A 19,048-nucleotide genomic window follows, 5' to 3' on the forward strand; every position below is an offset into this window, starting at 1 on the left:
AAGAGAATAAATTAGAAAGAAGCTGAAGAGGAAATTAAGCTCTTGGTGGCTTATCTCCCCTCCTTTTTAATATCCTCACTGGCTGAGTGCTAAAGCCCTGTGCCCTAGAGCACTTTTCTTTGTTTTTTGAGCTGTGTAAATACAGCTGTGACCTAGATGCTGGGGAAGTTTGCCCCTCTTCACAGCACACCCCCAGGCTGACTTTTCTCAAGAGCATCACTCCTCAAACTGCTGGGATGCCAGGTAGCACCAAGTTGACTGGGACAAGAAATGCCCATGGACTGCTGCACAGCCCTGCAGCAGCTGCTGCACTGTGTGCCTCAGAGCACCAGGACAGCCTCTGGCAGATGCAGAGTCTTCTGCCCTCACTAAGCTTACACCAGGCTGACCTGTCCTCACTGTCATACAACAGAGACCTGTTCAGGAGTGAGATCCAGATGATCATCTGACCATACAGCTGACAGATGCATCTCAGTTCATCCCATCTGAGGATCTGCTCCAGGCTTTCTCTGTGGTTTTCACATTTGTCTGTCCAAGACACAAAATGGTACTTAGAAACCAATCTCTGCTATGGCCTGTTGTCTTCTGAGGCACTAAGATATCCCTGGAAATGAATCACTGTTGGCTGAAAGAAAGCAGGCCAGCACAGTGTATTCCCACCCTGCTTGGCAAGAACATGGCAAACCAAATTGCTCCATCAAGTCAATTCTTGTGTTAAATTAATGTTGATAGAAAGGCAAAAGTGCTTACACTGGCTTATAATTAATGCTCAGTGAGAGCATTATTTAGTTACAGGTGACACCATCTTCCTCAGTTCTATTGATGGTTTTGGGAACTTTGAAGTAACAGAAGAGTAGTTGAGTTTCCCCAGCTCAGCTGCCTTGGCAGTACCAACTGTGCTCACTGGCTTACCACAGCCAAACAAGGATTCAGTCTCTGGATGAAGTTGTCCCTTGATGTCCTCCTGACCATCCCTCACTGCTGAGGCCACTTCCAAGAGAACAGGAAGGAAAATGTTGAAAAAGAGAGACTGGAAATGACCAAATGTTTTGACCACTTGGATTCGGTTGGTGAATGGCTTTGGCTGAAAATACACATCAAATCATTTCAGTGCAGCATTTTTAGACAAAGCTTTCTGATCTTTTGTTTTGAACTGTCATTATTTTGAAATTTGCCTACATTTTGAAAGATGAAAGAAAATGGAAGCTGTCAAACAACAAGAGAAAGAACTTTGAAGCCTAAATAAAAGCATTTCCTTTTAAGCTTGAAGTTTGAAGATACATAGCTTTTGATGCTTTTGCTTTACAAACACTTCCTCACACTCCATAAAGTTTACATTTAACGTCAGCCCAGCCCAACCCAGCCTCCTAGAAGAAAAAGGATGGAAGCACCATCAGCATTAAGTGAAAAAAAATCATTATTCACACAGTGCTATTTATCCTGGGCCAAAGCAGTCAAAATGTTTCTCTATAGAGCGGTACAGTCCAGGGGAAGGATAGGGCTACCTGTGATGGTCAGCCCCCTGGCCTGTGCGTGCTGCTCAGAGGAAACCAGAAGCTATCAGCAGGCACAGCCCCTCCTGGACAGCAGGGTGGAGACATCAGAAATATACAACACGATCCCTCTCTTTCCTGTTATTCACAAGCCTTTTGGTGCTGTCAGCTACCAGTGACAAATGCTTCCCACTCAGCTCAGCCTGTGGCTGTGTCACTGTTTGGTTGCTCTGGGCCCGGGATGGGAGGGCTGAAATTCTCTTGTTCCCTGTCGGGTGGTGCAGTGACCACTGCGCTGCCTGTACCAGCCATGCTCACATGGCCAGAGTGCACAGTGAGGGATGCATGGCAGGATGCAGCTAATATAACCCAAAACTATGCACAAGAAAAGTGGAGAGCCTTGTGTAAAGCACAGAAACCTAAGGCAATGCAAGATACATCAGTGAGCATTTTTCTGAACAAAACAAAGCTTCCCCTGCAAACTGCCTGTCATCTTCAGCTCCTGCTGCCAGGTCCAGCCCAGGACAGTTCTCCATTGAGCTCAATTGTAGAAAAGCACATCACATGCATCCAAGTAACAGATAGTGGCTGAAATGAGGCTGGACAAAGTGCTGACCAGATGATCAGACATGCAGATTTTGATTTTACATCAGTTGGACAAGAGACTTGAAAGCAACTCTTATTCTTGCAGCTCCCACTGAACTTCAACTCTTTGTAGTGATCAGCTGCTGCAGTGAGCACAATATTCCCCAGAGACAAGAGGACAGGCTCTCACCTCTGTGAGCTGTGCAGCCACAGAGGAAAAGATGTGATTTATGCCAGTCAAAATATTGACTAGAGGGCTCTAGATAAGCCAAAGTCCTCAGTGCAGATGCTGATCTGTATTTTTAAGCTTCCTAAGAAATCTGTGGGCCTGCACAACTGTCATGATTTATTGCCAGGGACACACATAATGAAAACCTGTGCCCAAAACTTAGTCAGGTGAGCACTGACAAGGGCAAAGATCCCTCTTTGGTTACACAGGTGTGCAGTCAATGTAGTACATCTTCTCCTCAGGGTCAAAAAACCATAATATGAGTAACTCAGCATAGCATAACTGGGAGCCTTTCACTCTGTTTCTTCCAGATGAGGGTCTGGCTCAGTCTCATGCCTAAAAGCAAAATCTGGCATGTATTTGTACATTACATTCTTACTTTCCTAGAGAAGCTTTAACCATGTGATTCATAAATTGTCTTTATGATCCTCCCCATCTTCATCTTACAGAAAAGTAGGCAGGATATTTTTCCTTCTTCATAGGCTTCATCATCTCAAAAATGGGCACACAGCTTTTGTTCCAACACTATTTGACAATTACCATGTGGAAAGTAGGACAAATTTCCGTCATGAAGCTTCAGCTGGGAGGACAGAGAATGGAAGAGACATCCTGGAAAATGTTTGCAGTTTTCTTGTGGTTGCTGACTCTTCACTACTTGCATAAAACTGTCTCAGATGCTGAGAGGAAAATATTTAGACCAGAATATGACAGACCAGACTCTGTGTGCACTTGGCATCACCAAAAGATAGCTAGGGGTCTTTAGGTATTTCCAGTCTATGAAAAAACAAAGTCTTTGAAGGGTTTCTAGAGAGACTCTCTCTGTGCAATTGTTTTGGGGGCAACCAGCTAAATTACACAAATATTCTGTATGGAACACTTGCCATATCTGAGCAATCCTAATGCTAACGAGCCCTGTGGCAGGCTGAAGCACACCCCTAAAAATCTTCACCATTGCATTCTGACCACAGAGGAGGCTGGCCCTGCAGAAATGTGCAAGCACTGGAGGCTCTGCCCAATTTGTGCTTTCTGAGATCACTTCAATAAAATGCAGATTAATTTGTCATTAAGTAGCCCAAACAGCCTTAAGCAGCCTCTGAAATCTGGATGTGAAGCAGGGATCTTCAGCATATTGAGTCCAACCTTTTCCCTCTCATTTTCTTGGCACCTGCATTTACTTTCAGGAGTTAGAAATTTACTCTAACTTTTGCTAAAAGCCACGTTTTTTCCATGCTTGTCCCAAACACACCTTTGCTTTCCAGAGCCTTCAGCTCTAGACACAGAGCATGGAAAAGCAGGACCCTCTTCTCTCCTCCCCCTGCCCATTTTGGCCTACAAACCCAGCAGCCACAGACATGAAGCAGGACTGCATAACATTAAGCACAGGACAAATACAGAGCAAAAAGAGGGTCTCTAAGTGAAAGAGGTCACCATCAAATGCTTAATTCTTTTTCTCCAAGCCAAGTTAGAGCCCAGTGTTTTCCTCCAAGACCTTGTGTGTCCCTTGAAGCCTCCCCTTGTGTTTCCACAGCTATAATGGGTTGGATTTGGCTCAGTGTCTCCTTAGGGCAGTACAGACATGCCAGCAGTCATGCAGTAGCATACTGGAAGGAAGAGAAGTTGCTAGATGTGCAAAAAGAGGGTACAGTGTAGCAGAAAGCCTATATTTTGGGATAATAAGGAACTACTGACTGTCTATTGGAACAGTATATAAAAATTACTGTTCATTTTGAGACAGCTCAAAATGGCTAAATTTTCAGAAGTTGATACCCATTTACTTTCTGAAAATTATGTTTCTCAAGCTGGGCACCCCCAAATCCCTAGCTGCTTTTAGATATGTTTGTTATAGTGCTTTTGATTCAAGCTTTTCCCACCAGATACCATATAGGCTTTGTTCTCCCTTCGGGTCCTGGGGCTGTGTCCCTTCCCATTGCACAGCCACAGTAAATACTCAGTTTTACAGCTGAGTAACTTTTGTCTTGCCACCACTTTTTGCAGGCTCTGATTGAGAAGAAAATAAAAGTCATTAAATGAGCAACTGCTTGACTTGGAGTCAACAACCTCTGTCCCAACTTCAGACACAAAAGCATCTGGATTTAATAATACCTGTTTATAAATAACGTTGTATCATCATTTGTTTAAAAAGAAGTAAATCCTAATGTTGATTATTTTTGAACACACCATGAGCTTTCTGACATAATGAAAAGACAGGAAGAGTCCCAGGGCTGGCATTTCCCCAAAAATGTGGATTGTTGTGGGAAAGGAGACAGAGTAAGCTTCCTGCTTTTGTAGAGGGAACTTATTTTTTGAAGTAAGATAAACTTAGAGCACTGCTTTTGTAAAGATTGAGGCTTATTTTACTCACTGATATCACACGCACATCAGCAGGCAGCGCCAAGGTGGAAGCGAGTCCCTGTGTGTGTTTGTCAGCAGCACGTTCAACACAGCCTGAGCACGGCACAGGGGAGGACACTCGCTGTGCTTGGGGTGGTCTTGGCACCAGAAATGGTGAGGTGCAGAGCAGGAGTCTGGGAAGCATTATAGCTTTTCTTCTGCCATAGGATTACTCTCTGTCTCCAGCATTGCCCTTGGCTGAGCAGCAGTGAGACTGTCAGGTCCTGGTTGAAGAGAAATCGGCAGTAGAGATTATCCTTCCACAGCCAGACAGCAAAGTTGCTCCTGAGAACTTTCTTCAGGCATCTCTTCAAGACTGAAAGTAGCAGCAGGGATGTAAGCTGGGATCCACTAAAGACTAGTGGAAAGACGTTCTTTCACTTTGGCAGATTAATTCAAGTATGTTTCTCTCACAGACACACCAGTGATGAGGGCCAGAGTACAGCAGACAAAGTGTACCCCCAAGTTGGGGTACACAACTCAGCAAATCAATGCAACCTGCAGATACATGTCTTTGGGTAGGAGCTACGCCCAGCTTTAGTACACAAAAGTGTGACTTGCACTGAGGATTGTGGGCTAATGAGCCATACTAGCCCCAGCCATCCATTGCATACAGTTGAACCATATTTGTTTGTAAGGCTTCTGATGCCAGTAAAACCCAAAAATTAGCCTGGGAGGTTAACCTCCAGGTTTCTGGCCTAGGAACTAGAAACAGGCTGTCATGAGGTTTTCCTCTGCATCAGCCTGTGATCAGTCAGAAGAGTCCCTCTGACAGTGGAAATTGCTGAGTAATCCAGAAAAGAGCTTCAGCAAGTAATGCTGTAGCTCGAATCTGTGGTGAGACCAAAGCGCCTTGCAAGAGGAAGCCTGACTTTATCACAGGACATGACTGTAAGGAGTGTGCAGGGCTCTCAGCTCCTAGTAAGAATTGATCTCTTGTTACTCCATGGTCCAAGATCTATTGTCTTTGCAGGTGAACCAAAGTAACAGCAAAACCCTGGGATCTGGTCTGGGATACCTAGAACACATCTGCCAACTGATTGAGAAGATTGGGCAGCTTCAGGAGCACAACCTGCGTCTCCAAAAACAAGTGTGCAGGTTGCAGAAAGAGCAGAAGATGAGTCAGATAAAAGAGGTAAGCAGATAGTGTAGTATCCAAAGCAGATACCATGGTATCTTCCATTGAGTTATACATCTTAAATAATAAACTCACGGCCCAAACAGAAAGTTCTGTGTGCGGGAAGATGCCAATTTACCACATCCAGCACCCACCTGGACTGGGTACTCTGGTCTTTAGGGAGGCCTCATACACCACAGTGGGTTTACTTTCCTGAGGCTGGGCTTGAGTTTCTGGTCTTCTACAATTTGGTTTCCCAAATGTGCTTGCCTCTTTGAGTTAAAAAGCACACTTCTCACCTCATACAGTGGCCTGTTCTAAGTCAGTAACTTTTTCTTCTCTAAGCTGTAAACTTCCCAAGAATGCATCTCCTCTCCTCAATGCTACCAAAACAAAATCCACGGAGCTCCTTAGCAATTGTGTTTTGATTTATAAGATCTTACATTTCCTTCTGTTTTCAAACTGTCAAAATCCCAGAATTTTTCACAAAACAAACACAAGGGGAAAGAGAAGCATAAATACCACAACCCAGCTCCATGCTTTTTTTCACTTCCTGTGCTCCTAAGCTAACAGATGAAAAATCTCTGACATTAAACCATTTCAGTGTTCCCATTTGTCATTTTTATCAGCCAGAGGTAGCTGGAAAATCTGACTGAAATTTGCAAATAATTTCAGGGTCTTCCAACATTTCCATCAGCATTTTTTAGTCCCTGCATATTTTATTAAACTACCCCACCTCTTCTTCAGCCATCACACCAGATTTCCATATTTTTTCCTCCCCTGCCTTTTTGTTTGTTTTAACACTCCCCAAAGGAACAGAAAGGGTTCATCACACTCAGCTATTTCTTCCCAGCTGTGCTGTGGTGAGTCTTTTATTCTCCTGATAGCGTCATTGTTCCCCTGGTGCTGCTCTCCCACCTGCTGGGACTGGATCTGCAGTAGGTGACTGACTCCTCCTCAGAGCCAAAGCCAAGTTTTGAGTCAGGTTGCAGAGCAGAGTAGCTTGTCATTTCCATGTACCCATCTCTCACACTCAGAGGAATGCAGCCTCCTACATAGAGCCTGGGAATTGTTAACACATTTCCTGAAGCTTTACAACTGTGAGTCATTGCTCAAAGTAACTCTTCCAAGCTGCAAAATCATCTGGTGTACATGCCCCCTCCCCAGCTCCCACTGAAATGAAAGGCACTGTGCTTTCATTTAAATATTTGAAACTTTGATCTTTTTGGTACTTCTGAAGGTCTCTCAGCAGTGTCTTCTCAGATGCATTTGTCTCATACTGTTCAGTGGGGAATTGGATTCTCAGATGTAACATTCAGTGCTTGCAGCGTGGTTTAAAAAACTGGACACTCTCAGGTATCCTGTGGAGCCTGGATCTCCTACATTTGAGTAGCTCTCCATCATTTTGTTCTTCAGTCATAGCCCCTCTGAATTGAAGAGGAACACTGGCCATGAAACATGAAGATTGCCATCCATAATTTGGAGGGGTCCAAAGACTCCTTTACAAACCATGTTCACTCTCCATGTAGACCATGAGCATGGAACGGTCTCCATGTCCCAGACATGGCTAGGGAAGACACAACCCCCAAAACATGGGGTTAGCATGGTATTAAGAGCTGGTCACGAGGATTGTAGATACCCAATGCTCGCAATGCTGTTCTTGAGAGGTGCACAGACATCACCACAGAAATGATGGCTTTGATCCCGGGGACACAAAGGGAACACTGCTGCTCCACATCCTTTCTTTACAGGGAAATCTATAATACCATGGGCCAAAACCGGCATCTTTCATCAGATTTACTAAGCATCTCCCAAAGGTATTGATAATGCAAAGTACCACACTGCTGTAACAACATATGCAGATGAGAAGTGACATTGAAACTGTCCGTTTCTAGGGGGTCTCTAGAGGTGGTAAACTGGTGTTGGCCTGTCCTAGTTCCAACACCAGTAAACAGTTTGGTTCCCTTTCTGCTTCAGCTGGATAAAGTTCTCCTTCCTTCCTACCCTACTAAACTCTTCTGCAACAGGGTTGTACAAGGTAGAAAATCCCCCCTTCCTCACCCCACCAGCAACAGCAGAAGTACACTGACTGAGATACCACATACAGTCCATTTGGCCGGTAACACGCAAGAAAACTGTGGCATCCCATCAATAAAAATACAAGATACTGTTGTCTGTGCATGCTCCAAAACAAATAACATCTTAAAATATGAGTCATTGTTATAACTGATCTGTTTATTTACACTAATGCCTCTGAGCAGCTCTCTGTTTAGAAACTCATATTCAATTCCTTCTGGGAAACAAACTGAAAAGATGCTGAGTATCAGGCAATTTAAGTTAAATGCTAATGAAGCCATGAAAGCTCTGTATTACTAACTACAGGTTGTTCAGCATTTTAGAGAATTAAATAATTTGTAGGTGTTCTGGTGGGTCCTAGGACAAGGATGGACATCCCTGGGCTGGAATGTTTACAATTCCTCTGTAGTGTCACACCACCCATTACCTTGGGTTGTTGCAGTCTGAGAGCCTGCATACTTTCTTTTTGTCTGGTACAGGAATACATTCTGCAGCACTGCTCCTGTGGAGCTGCCAGTATCTTCCTTAAGTCATATCAAGACATGAAAACAAATTTTGCTGGGAGGAGCAGACCTCACAGCCTTTTGGTTCAGACTGGAAACCCTTCTGATCTTTCCATCATCCCAGAAATAGGAGCGAACACCGAGAAGCTGAGCAGCTGCAATGGTGAGTTCAAATACCTCTAACATGCCCTCCCGTTTGCCACCACTTGGTCAAACAAGCTGATCAGCCACTTTCTTTTCCCAAGGAAAGACAGTTGGGAACCAAGCAAGGTTTTAGTAGAACTCAACCCTAGCTGAAATCCAAGAGAAGCAATGTAAAATGCTCTCTCTGTACCTAAGATTTTAACACTGGCTGCTTCATGTGTGTGAATTGGGGTTTTTTGCTTTGCAGCTGTGGCTGTAAAGATTAGGACAAGTGAATTATAAAATAGATCTCTTGGAAAATTAGCATGCCTGAATGGGACCATTAGTGGAGCCCCCCTCCACCCAGGCAAGGTAGGATTTGATCTAAGATGGAAAACCTTATGCATGTTGTTAGTCATCTACTCTCTCAAGTAGGCACGGAACAAATTCCTGGAGGGTGACTTATTCTATAGACCAAGTGGAAATAAGCCCCAGCTGCAAAGCTTGGATCCAGAGATCAGTTTTTCCAGATGGCTGAGAAACTGGGCTCAGCCTACTGATGATAAAGCCAGATGAAAAGTCTGTTAGTCTGTCACTAAATGAGCCAGATCAGTTTATTTCAAACCTTGGATTTCAGCTTTTTTCTAATACCTGGTGAAACATAGAACAACTTCATTGCAGGATTGAGTCAGAGCCTTTGGGATCAAACGGGGTCTTATCCCATCTTTAAGTCCTTAGAGTTCTCATCCCATCTGAAGTCATAACTTGCTGCCAGCACTGCCCAGAGGCCAACCTAGCAGAACACTGCTAAGGAATAAGTCTTTGCATTTCATTGCAGGAAGTGAGAGATATCTGGAATCAGGAAAGAGCCAGCCGATGATGGGGCTCAGAAAGTCAGCAAACAATAAGAACAACAAGGAGAATGAGTTCAGAGAAGTTGGGAGTATGGCAGAGGGACAGGCTTTTCTGTCAAAGGACCCTGCAGTAAGAAAGGTGAGTGATAAGCTTGGAACCTAGCTCTGAGTGGGACCTGTGGGAGAAGCAGAGAGAAGTTCTGCTCAGGCAGATCATAGTGAGGTGCCAGGACAGCAAGCCAGCCTTGTCTGCTACTGAGTGGAACTGGGCCAGCGAGGGTTAGGGGGATCTGTGTCTCTCTACTCCCAACCTTAAATGAAGAAGGACTATGTCTATATGCCAAGAAAGGCACAAATGGATCACTGGTGCAGGGGAGAGGAGCACTGCAGACAGCAGCATGGGGTGCTCATGCAACCTCACCAACTCCAAATAACTTACTGTGTGGACTCAGTCATAAGTATCTCCACTACTGATGCTAGTGAGATTAAACCAAGTTTTCATTAACAGTAATAAAAATTTTAGTGGATCAATCCTTAGCTGGTCACACTTATTACCAGACTGGCAGCATATCAATGTAATTAGCTCCAGTCCTCAAAGCATGTTCCAGGGAATGTGTTTCAGCAAATCTGTGTCACTGAAGTCCAAGGGAGTGAGGATGAATGCTTTCCTCTCCCTTTCTTTCCCATTGTTTGTGCCTGCCTCAGCACTTTCATGTTCCGGTGGGGTTCAGAAGTGCTGAAATGCCAGAGCAGAGACTCTAATCAGAGTATTCCCAGCCCTGCAAACAGGAAAGAGGAAGGAGTAGGTCTCTCACAGGAAAGACCTCATGAAATTTCCACCCTTAAGTTGCAAATGGGTCACAAACATTTCAATGAACTTCAGAACCCAAATTAAGGCTGAGGCCTGAAAGGTGCTCCATGCTCTGCCTTGTGTCCAGTCAGCTTTTGGAGTATTTTAAGCATGTGGGAACTTCTGATGACTTTACAGGACCATAGAATCGAGATCCATGCTCTTTAACCTGAATCCTCATCCTCTCTTGCTACATCACACCTTAGTATTGTCACTTAGTATTGGATTTTGTACCCTGAACATGAAAGGCTCCATTTATTTCTACAGTGCAGGTATTGTAGGAATTCTGTACAGGGAATTCTGCACTGTATGGGAATTCTGTCTGTTACACTCATGCCCAGGCTACTAGGTACTAGACACATAAACTGGCAGTTTAAATACAAAAGAGAGGTGAGAGGTGGATGGAGAAAGAAGGGATTATCACACATGTGGGGGACTGAGTCTAAAAAGAAATGAAGGACTCAACCAAGGCTATGAGTACATTCCAGTGCAGAGCTGAGAACAGAGAACAGTCTGTTGCAAATGCTGTGAGTTGGTCTCGCTGTCCTGTTATTTATCAATGTAAATAAATTCCCTTTTGTTTTTAGGCTCTGGACGTCAGCAAGAACATCTCGGTATGTACTGCCTTTGCAGAATATATTTAACTTGTGTCTACATTATCAGGGAGTAAGCCCGTGTAGTGCACACCATTGTATGAACAAAAGAGGTTTACTCACCCCCAAAGTTTACTCTCATGGACGACAGGAACATCAGCTGCTCAGGCTTTCTGCGGTATCAGCAGTGCTTGCTTGTCCAAGACATCACCAGCACAACGAGGGACTAACTGCTGAGGCCTCAAAACCCTTCCACAGTACACATTAATCCTAGCAGTAAACACAGAGGTTTGCTATTTCCTTGAGTAAACAGTCTTGCTTACAGGCAATTAACTCAATAGCACTGAATCAGGTGTTGCAGTTCTCAGCTGAGCCATGCCTCATCTGAAGTTTTGAACTGAAAACTTTGCAGATTCCCAAGAAGAACTATTGCAATAGGCATTGCTGGGGCTGGTAAGTGTGGCTGGGCAGCTGCCAGGTTGGCCCCAAGGTGGCCACAACTCCTGTAGTAATGGCTCTGCAGCACCGGCAGAGAGTGAGGAGGAACCTCGGGACAGGGCAAAACAATGTCAGGAACATGACAATGATTTGAGAAATTCACTGAAATGGGAATAATTTCTCTCTGTTATGCTAGTTTTGGGACATGATAATTTTTGTTCTGTTCCCCAGGTTTTCCAGTCATCACTTTAGGAAATTTAAAACAATATTGGAAAAAAGAAATTAATTTTTTGGATTCAGAGTTCCACGCGTCCAGATAAGCCCAGGCTGGAGAGACCAAAGATTAGAGATGGCCTCCTGAGACTCCCTGACTTCCTGATAATCTCTATTAGCATTTCAAATGTAAGGCCAATAGCTGTGGCTTGCTGAGTGACAGGGAAACAAAGGCTTGATCTCCTAATTCGTGTTCCACAAAAGCTACCACCTTAAAAAAGGCCGATACCAATGCACCTGGCCTAATAGAAAGGATAAGACAGTCGAAGTGCCTTTTTGGGTTTCATTGTAAAGGCCCCCTGCATGCATCTGAGTAGGTAGGAAACCAAACTAATCTTCTCCTTTAGCATAGCATAACAATAGGGTAAAACGTGCTCTTAGGCAGCTACTCAGCATTCACCAGTGAGAGCACCTCACTCTCTTAAAGCCTAAATCAGAAAGAACAGCAGAGTCCTAGGCAGAGAAATGTTACCAAGCAAAATATGAAAAAGATAGTATTACTCAGAGTTCATCCATCTTGTCTCCTTGTTGTATACAGGTACAGGTTGGCCACTGGGCATCATTGCAGTGTTAAAAATTCTTTTGTGGGCCCTGACCCCCATCTGTCTGAAATAAAGAAATTTCCCTTTTCCCACCACCCTGGAATATCCCAAAGCATCATGTGTTGGCCAGATGAAGTCTGCCAGCAACTTGCCTCTGGTCTTTTAAGTCGTGGTTTCTTTTTGCTCCCTAGGGTGAGAGCCATGCTTGGAGGAGAATGAGAGATCTTATGAGGAAGACAAGGTTGACAAACCAGAACAAGCTGGGGCTGTCTTCTGCTGCTCTGAAGAGATCCTGCCCACAGTTGTATAAGTGAGAGAATACTGTGGGAGATTTTCACTTAGTGTTGGGAGGAGGTGGTAGAAGCTTTAGCTCTGGGTGTTGCTGTCTGGAGCAGACCGCTCCTTACCTTATTTCCATTGCATATGCTGGTCCTGGCTAGCAGTAGTGTTTGCTTCCTTAGTGCCCAGATGATCCAGGATCCCAACTGGATGTTACCCATGTGAAAATCATGGAAACATTAGTGTCACTAAAATAAGGGGCTTCTCCCCAGCAGTGCAAGGGGATGATGACAATTAGCCAGAGCTGTCTATAGCCTAGTTATTTGTCTTTCTTCTCCCTCCTAAGCATTGCAGTCAGCACTAATGTTCTCTTTTGTCCACTTTCCCACCTTTCCTCCAGTGGGACCAACTATATTGTACCTGATGTGTGTTGGGATGGGACAGTCAGGATCAGCTGGATGGTTTTGTCAGAAGAAGGAGAGGTGAAGTTTGCTGAGTGTGTGCTTATGGGTGGGACCGTTTGTTGCTGTAGATGAATATTTGGATCAAGTATGAGGTCTTATTTCGATTAAGGGATCCATGCTCCTCCCTTGGGCCACTTTGTCTAGCAGGTTGGTTGTAAACTGTGTTGTGCATGTCCATCTGACAGTTCTGCTTGCACAGATATTCCCTGTGCACTTGCCAAGTCCTCCCAGCTAGTCTGGTGAATTTGGAGTGTTTGTGCGTGTAATCAGGTAACAGGAAGAGCCTGGGCATCTTAGTCACCAAAGCAGGAGCATTACATGGAGTTGTGCACCTCCCTGTATGTTTTTTCAGCTGAGGTCTCAGTAACCTCCAGCGGAACAGCTCAAATATGCTTAAGTCCTCCTCCAGTTTTAGAGGGGGTGATGGTGGGGAAACAGCAGTTGTTTAAGCACTCAGGAATGTCCTATTGTTCCCCTTAAGACAGCCTGTACCTACCTTACAAAATGCATAAGGGAACTGGGAATCTTATAATTACAGCTGGAAAAAAAATCCTCTGTAATACATGGAGTGATTTTTCCAGCTGGGAAAAGGTTGGTTGGGGCCCAAGCATATGTAACAGGAGAGCTTCCTCCTATTGTTTGGGAAACTGAAAGAAACACAAAGCAGAGAGAGATCAAACAGTTCCATCTAAAATAGATGGTGAACCAACTGGGGAAAAAATACAAAGTCCTGTGAACCTTCCCTCTAAACCTGAATAGAACCAGCACTTTTATTTCAGCTTCACAAAAGTTCTGTCTCTGTAACTTTCTGCTTGCCCCATCTCCACAGCACAGAGGACAGCTCCAGCAGTCCCTGCATAAGAATTGAAGGCTAGGTCCTCAGCTGCCTAAATTAATGTATTTCCAATGAAGGGTCAGCCCAACAGCTCCTGGCAGAAATTCTAGCTCCCTAGAAATTAGTCTCCTAGAATGGACAACTACAGCTATCATGGAAATGCTGTACAATGAGATGCCAAATGAACAGTCTTTTTGCCTGGCTGTATCCAGGCATTTTCAGAGCTCTTATACACTGCTTTTTGCAGGTTGTTTTCAGTAGCTGATGAATGGCCTTTTCTTCTACGTTCTCCTCCTGTATATCTCCATAAAACCCTTGCCTCTACTCGTGCCCCTTATCTCCCTCCATTTCCTTTTCTCCTTCATTCTAGCTCTTATTCCTCACCCTATCTGTATTTGGCCTTGCTCTTTTTACCCCAAACCTAGCAATAGAACCCTGTCCTTTTCACTGGTGTGTGGAAAAGCTGGGCACCTTGTTCATGTGGCAGCTTGGATATGCAGTTGCCCTCAGGCTCCCATGAAGTAAAAAGTTAGGCTTAGTGGATCAATGACAGACCAGCAAATACTGCTGGACAGTAAGAGGGACCCTTCCTGCAGCAGTACCAGAATGGTAAAGCAATAAAGGCTCACTCACACTCATCTGCAAATCTTGGCAAAGCAAACCTTGAAGCCCTGATACTCTCAGCATTTAAAGCCACTGTTATAATTGATGAAACAGATTTGTCCTGGCTCCTGGTCCTGTTTGTACACGCAGACATAAAGAGTTGGCTGGCTTTTGCTTACCTGGGCTTTTTTGGGCTCCAGGTCTTGCACTGGAACAGGCTGGAGCCTGGTGCCCTGTATTAACATACAGCTCTGAAGGAGTCAGAGATTTATTGCTTTTGACACCCAGTCCCACTTGAGTCATTTGGGCAATTAGAGAAAGTCTCTTTGTTTTTGTTGTTGTAACTAGGTCAAAACAAATCCCCTTTCATGCTCCTACTCTGTGTATGATGAATGATCTGCTGCAGGGTGGTTGTTTTGTTTTTCTTTTCTGTCTCTCTCTCTTTTTTTTAACATCCACAAAAGAATTCTCATAGCAGAGAGAACTTGGTTCTTTCAACGGGAGAGAGAGGAGGCCTGCCAAGGTAAACATACTGGCACAAGACTCAGTGGTTTGCCATACATTGTTTTAAACAGGCTCAGGTTTTAATTTCATTTTCTTTTTCTTGCTAATACATTTGCTCCTGCAAAGCAAGATCTATTCTGTGCAAAGGACCAGAACAGACTGATGACTGATTTCATTATGGTGTTGTGAACTTAAGCAGCACATGGTCCTCCACTTTCCAGGGCAGGATCTAATGTAAGCAATCTCCTCCTGCACATTCCAGTGCAGATATACCCATCTGGGTATCTATGGGAGCTTTAACACAGATGCATGGGCATGAACTTACCTCAAATACAGTATTTTTCATGGTAAAGATGATAGTTTCAGTTTGAAGCCACCAAAAGCTTGCAGCTGTATGATGCCTACTTTGTGGTTAGTGTGAAGTAAGCTAGCAAGGACAGTGCAGTTCTAACATTACAAAACCTCATCTTCAATATTGTGTGGTAAAGGTTGAAAAGGGCACAAGAACCTCAGACTCGGGTCTGAATGACGCTCTTCACATGGAAGATTATTACTAAGGTATTCTCAGCCCTGTGCTCAGGGTTGAGAAGCCACCAAAGAAGTAAAGAACATCAAAGAAGAAGATTGACTGATCTATTGTAAAAGAGCTAGGAGCAGAACAAAACATAAACATTTACAACATTTAGGAAAAACCCCAATATAGTAGTGCACAAAATAATGAGTCTGCACCACGTTAATCAGGACTTTGAGTTGAAAATTTTTCAAATTGAAGATTTGAAGTAAATATCTATTAGCTATTTATTTTCTGTAAATAACTTTCAAATATTGCTTTAAAAAAACAAAAAAACAAATGACAGCTTTTTTTTTTTTTTTTTTTTAAACAGAACCTATTTTAAAGATGTGTCTAGAAAGTGTTTCAAAAGGTTTGTCTGTCATAAGTCCTGGAGGCCTGAGCTAACTAAGTAATTTCAACCAAACAGGATGTATTCTACTCATTGCAATCATATGTAATAAATAACATACAGAAAATTAAGCTGGAGACAGTCCACAGGAGCTAGCTTAGTATTGCTCTTCAAAACACTTCATTTCCTTACTATTTTAGGCCAGAAATTTTAACTTCTGTATGATGTTCAGCCACAAGTCTATCCCCTGTCTTCCAGCTAGGCAGAAAATACTGGTTGCTCTGAACAAAATGATGTTTGTGTCCGTCCATTACAATGTGTCTCCTTGCCAAGTGCTGCATCTTGTGGCTCTTTTTTTGGATGCTGCCACAAATATTTGGACAGCATCTGTTAGGGAATTTCACACTGGAGAGGGGGAAGCTGCATTGGGTATAGCTTAGATACATATGCACAGCATATTAATGTTAAGAACACAGCCATGCATTCTGGCCACTGTCAACTTGACTTGTATTTTTCCATTTGTTAAGGCCAGATATTATGTCTTCAGACCTGAGGAAAACTGAGAGGAACTCCATGATTGTTCTGGGACAAAATACAAAGAATGAAAACTTATGGCCTTTCTGATGACCTGAGTCAAATGGAGCAAGTTGAAGTAAGTAAAGCAGCTTGTGTTTCTTTGTGGGTTGGGGCTTTTCACCTCTTCTTGGCACAAAAACGAGGCAGTCCTGTCCCTACATCCAGACACACTCCAGCTTGCAAGGACAGAAATAGGTCCAGTTTTTGAAGTTCAAATGATGCAGATTGATGTCTACTGAGAACTAGCCCATATATCTTCATTTTAATAGCCCCCCAGCTTTTGGCCTATATTTTTTTTAACCCACAATTTAAAGGCTACTATAGTCATACAGGCTACATCACACAGCCTTTTTACAAAACATAAAAGGCACTAAATTAATTTATCTGCAGTCAGTCAAATGACTTCCAAATAATAAGCCAACAAGATGTCTTGGGAAAGAGACAATCTGTCCTTAATAAAGACTAAAAGAAAACCAGCCTCAGCTTCATCTTCTACCTTCCCAACTCAACCCACAGGCTAAATACAGAGAAACTCTCTCTAACCTCACATTCACTGCATGTTTCTGTTTCAGAAAGTCAAGGCAAGAACACCAAAGGACACGAAATCAAGAATCCCGGGGTTACTCTGTGCAATGTATATCCTACAATTGTCAACAGAGCAACTCTGAATTGAGTGTTGGAAGGGAAAGAGGGAAGGGGGATGTTGAGAAGGGTCTGTGGGCAGATACATGCTCAACTACATATGGCTTTGCTCCCAAATCTGAAGTGTACTTTAAAAAGTCAAGCCACAGATGAAAATTGCTGTTAGCATCTTGGCAACACAAGCAACAGGGACTTTTAAGATTTGGAAAGTCTTCTCTGGGTTGGGAACAGAATTACCTGAAACACCAAAGTTTTAAAACTATCATTACTTTCTGGGGACTTCTCCAGCTGAAATAAACATTAGCTTTATGGGACTTAGCATCATCTGGAGGAGTGCCAGAGATTCATTGCCCAGAGCAGAGGTGACTATTGAAAGGACAGCCTCCTCCCTCTGGGAACTTGAGTTGCAGTCTCTGTCCCCAGCACAGTTCCTCCCTTCAGAGCAGCCTATAGACAGCTGTGTCATTTCACTGGAATCCAGCAGAAAAACTAAGTATGTAAAGCTGAGGTCATTCCTGAATCTACTACTAGCTTCCTGTCCTGTGGGCCTGCTCCTTCTGCAGGGGTCGCTGGACTCTGGTGCTACCCTGCACAGAAGTTGGCATTGTACACACTCATTGTAAAGACCAGAATAAGCAGCACTGCAGGAATTAGCCTTTCAAGAGACTGGAGGGGCATCCAGGGCAGCCTCTGCCCCAGCCATTGTGTAATCAATCTTTTTCTCTTTTTTTGATGGGGGACAAGACACCAGGCTTGAATTCCTACTTTTAAGTCCCATTGAGGTGCTCTGTTTGTGCAGGTGGGGGCCTGAGGCTGTAGGTGGAGCAGTCATGCTGCTCTATGGCTCTGCCTGCTCTCTCTCTCTCTACTGGGAAAAGTTGAGGAGAGCAAGGCTACAAGGGAAAGAAATTAAAATAGATTCTTTATAAACTGGTGCTCTTTTGGGATACACTAACAACTGTGAAACACCATGACTGTGTGTGGTAGCTGCCTACATGTCCACTGCTTCCTGAGTCAAGGAACAGGCAGTGCACGCTTCTGAATGTCCCATGGTTGCAGAGGTCTCTGCACACTTAGCTCTTATTAGTGCTGGCAAAGTAATTAATACACATGGGGTAAAGATTTAAGTAAACTAACATTGCCTCTTGATAAAGGATTGTTCTACCCCATAAATAATAATATAATTACAAGTCAAGCAATTGCGGATTAAAAATCCCTCCCCAACCCCAACTTGCCTGAGAACCAAGATTTGACAAGCTGGCAGGAATGATCAGCTTCAGCAGGCTTAGTCTTTCCATAACAGATGCGTCTCCCTTGCTCATCCACATCAGCTGGAACCATTGAAGTCCTCCAAACCAGAACAAGATCTTTTCTGGGATTCAGAGCATCTCAGCCATGCCATTCCAGGGCCAGTATAGTTTGCAGGGATGAGTGAGGGCAGGGTTCAAGTACTCAGAGGGACTGCTACTGTTGTTACTTAGCATCTCACTAAAACTCCACAAACACAATGACCAAACCCCACAACCCAAACCCAAATCCCCATTAAAAAGAAAAAAAAGGCTGTGCTGACTCAAGGTTGGCACCCTAAAGTAGGTGCTGTGTTTAATGTTTCAGCTGTAGCTGCTGCTACAGGACTTGGTTATTCACTGTATATCTTGCTAGCTTCATACAAAGCTAGAAAGATTTATGACTTGATTATTCTGTGAATATTCTGTATATATCTCCATAAATACAGGGGACAAAATTCCTGCATTAACTTACAACCTCCATTAGCCCTCCAGCTTTTTTACAGTGACTGTACAGAATGTGAATCAGTGCAAACTGAATTTAAAGTGTTTTAAGACATAGCATCATGAGCTGATATTTTCTACAACCCTCTCTATTCATGGTATAAGTTTGTTGGGTGTTTTTTTTTTTAACTAAGATAAACTAGCGCTCTTCTTTATTATAGCATTATGTTAAATATGTTCATGTATTTTTCAGAAATAAATGTATTTATAATGTGTAACATACTGTATAGTTCTCCACTCCAGGATCCATTGTAATCCAAGCATAAGAAATTAATAAAAGTATCACTATTATGGTGTCTTCAGATATTTTATTAATGAACACCTGGCTTTTAGTATAGCAACTGCCACACCTTCAGGGTATCAGGTGAGCATAGCTAGTCAAGAAA

At 43.5% G+C, this 19,048-nt stretch overlaps 1 protein-coding gene across 1 annotated transcript in view; it reads left to right on the top strand.

Moving 5' to 3' along the window:
- Nucleotides 1-18,953, top strand: part of LOC131561303 (uncharacterized) — a 30,973-nt gene extending 12,020 nt beyond the window's left edge. Inside the window, exons 3-9 of the mRNA XM_058810573.1 lie at nt 5,672-5,833; nt 8,371-8,557; nt 9,356-9,510; nt 10,809-10,835; nt 12,259-12,377; nt 16,182-16,306; nt 16,803-18,953. Of these exons, the coding sequence (XP_058666556.1) occupies nt 5,672-5,833; nt 8,371-8,557; nt 9,356-9,510; nt 10,809-10,835; nt 12,259-12,377; nt 16,182-16,278 (747 nt within the window). The 3' untranslated portion in view covers nt 16,279-16,306; nt 16,803-18,953. The remainder of the gene's footprint in view (nt 1-5,671; nt 5,834-8,370; nt 8,558-9,355; nt 9,511-10,808; nt 10,836-12,258; nt 12,378-16,181; nt 16,307-16,802) is intronic.
- The last annotated feature ends 95 nt before the right edge of the window (nt 18,954-19,048 follow it).

Source organism: Ammospiza caudacuta, chromosome 9 (genome assembly GCF_027887145.1).
Source record: "Ammospiza caudacuta isolate bAmmCau1 chromosome 9, bAmmCau1.pri, whole genome shotgun sequence".
Classification (NCBI taxonomy): domain Eukaryota; kingdom Metazoa; phylum Chordata; class Aves; order Passeriformes; family Passerellidae; genus Ammospiza; species Ammospiza caudacuta.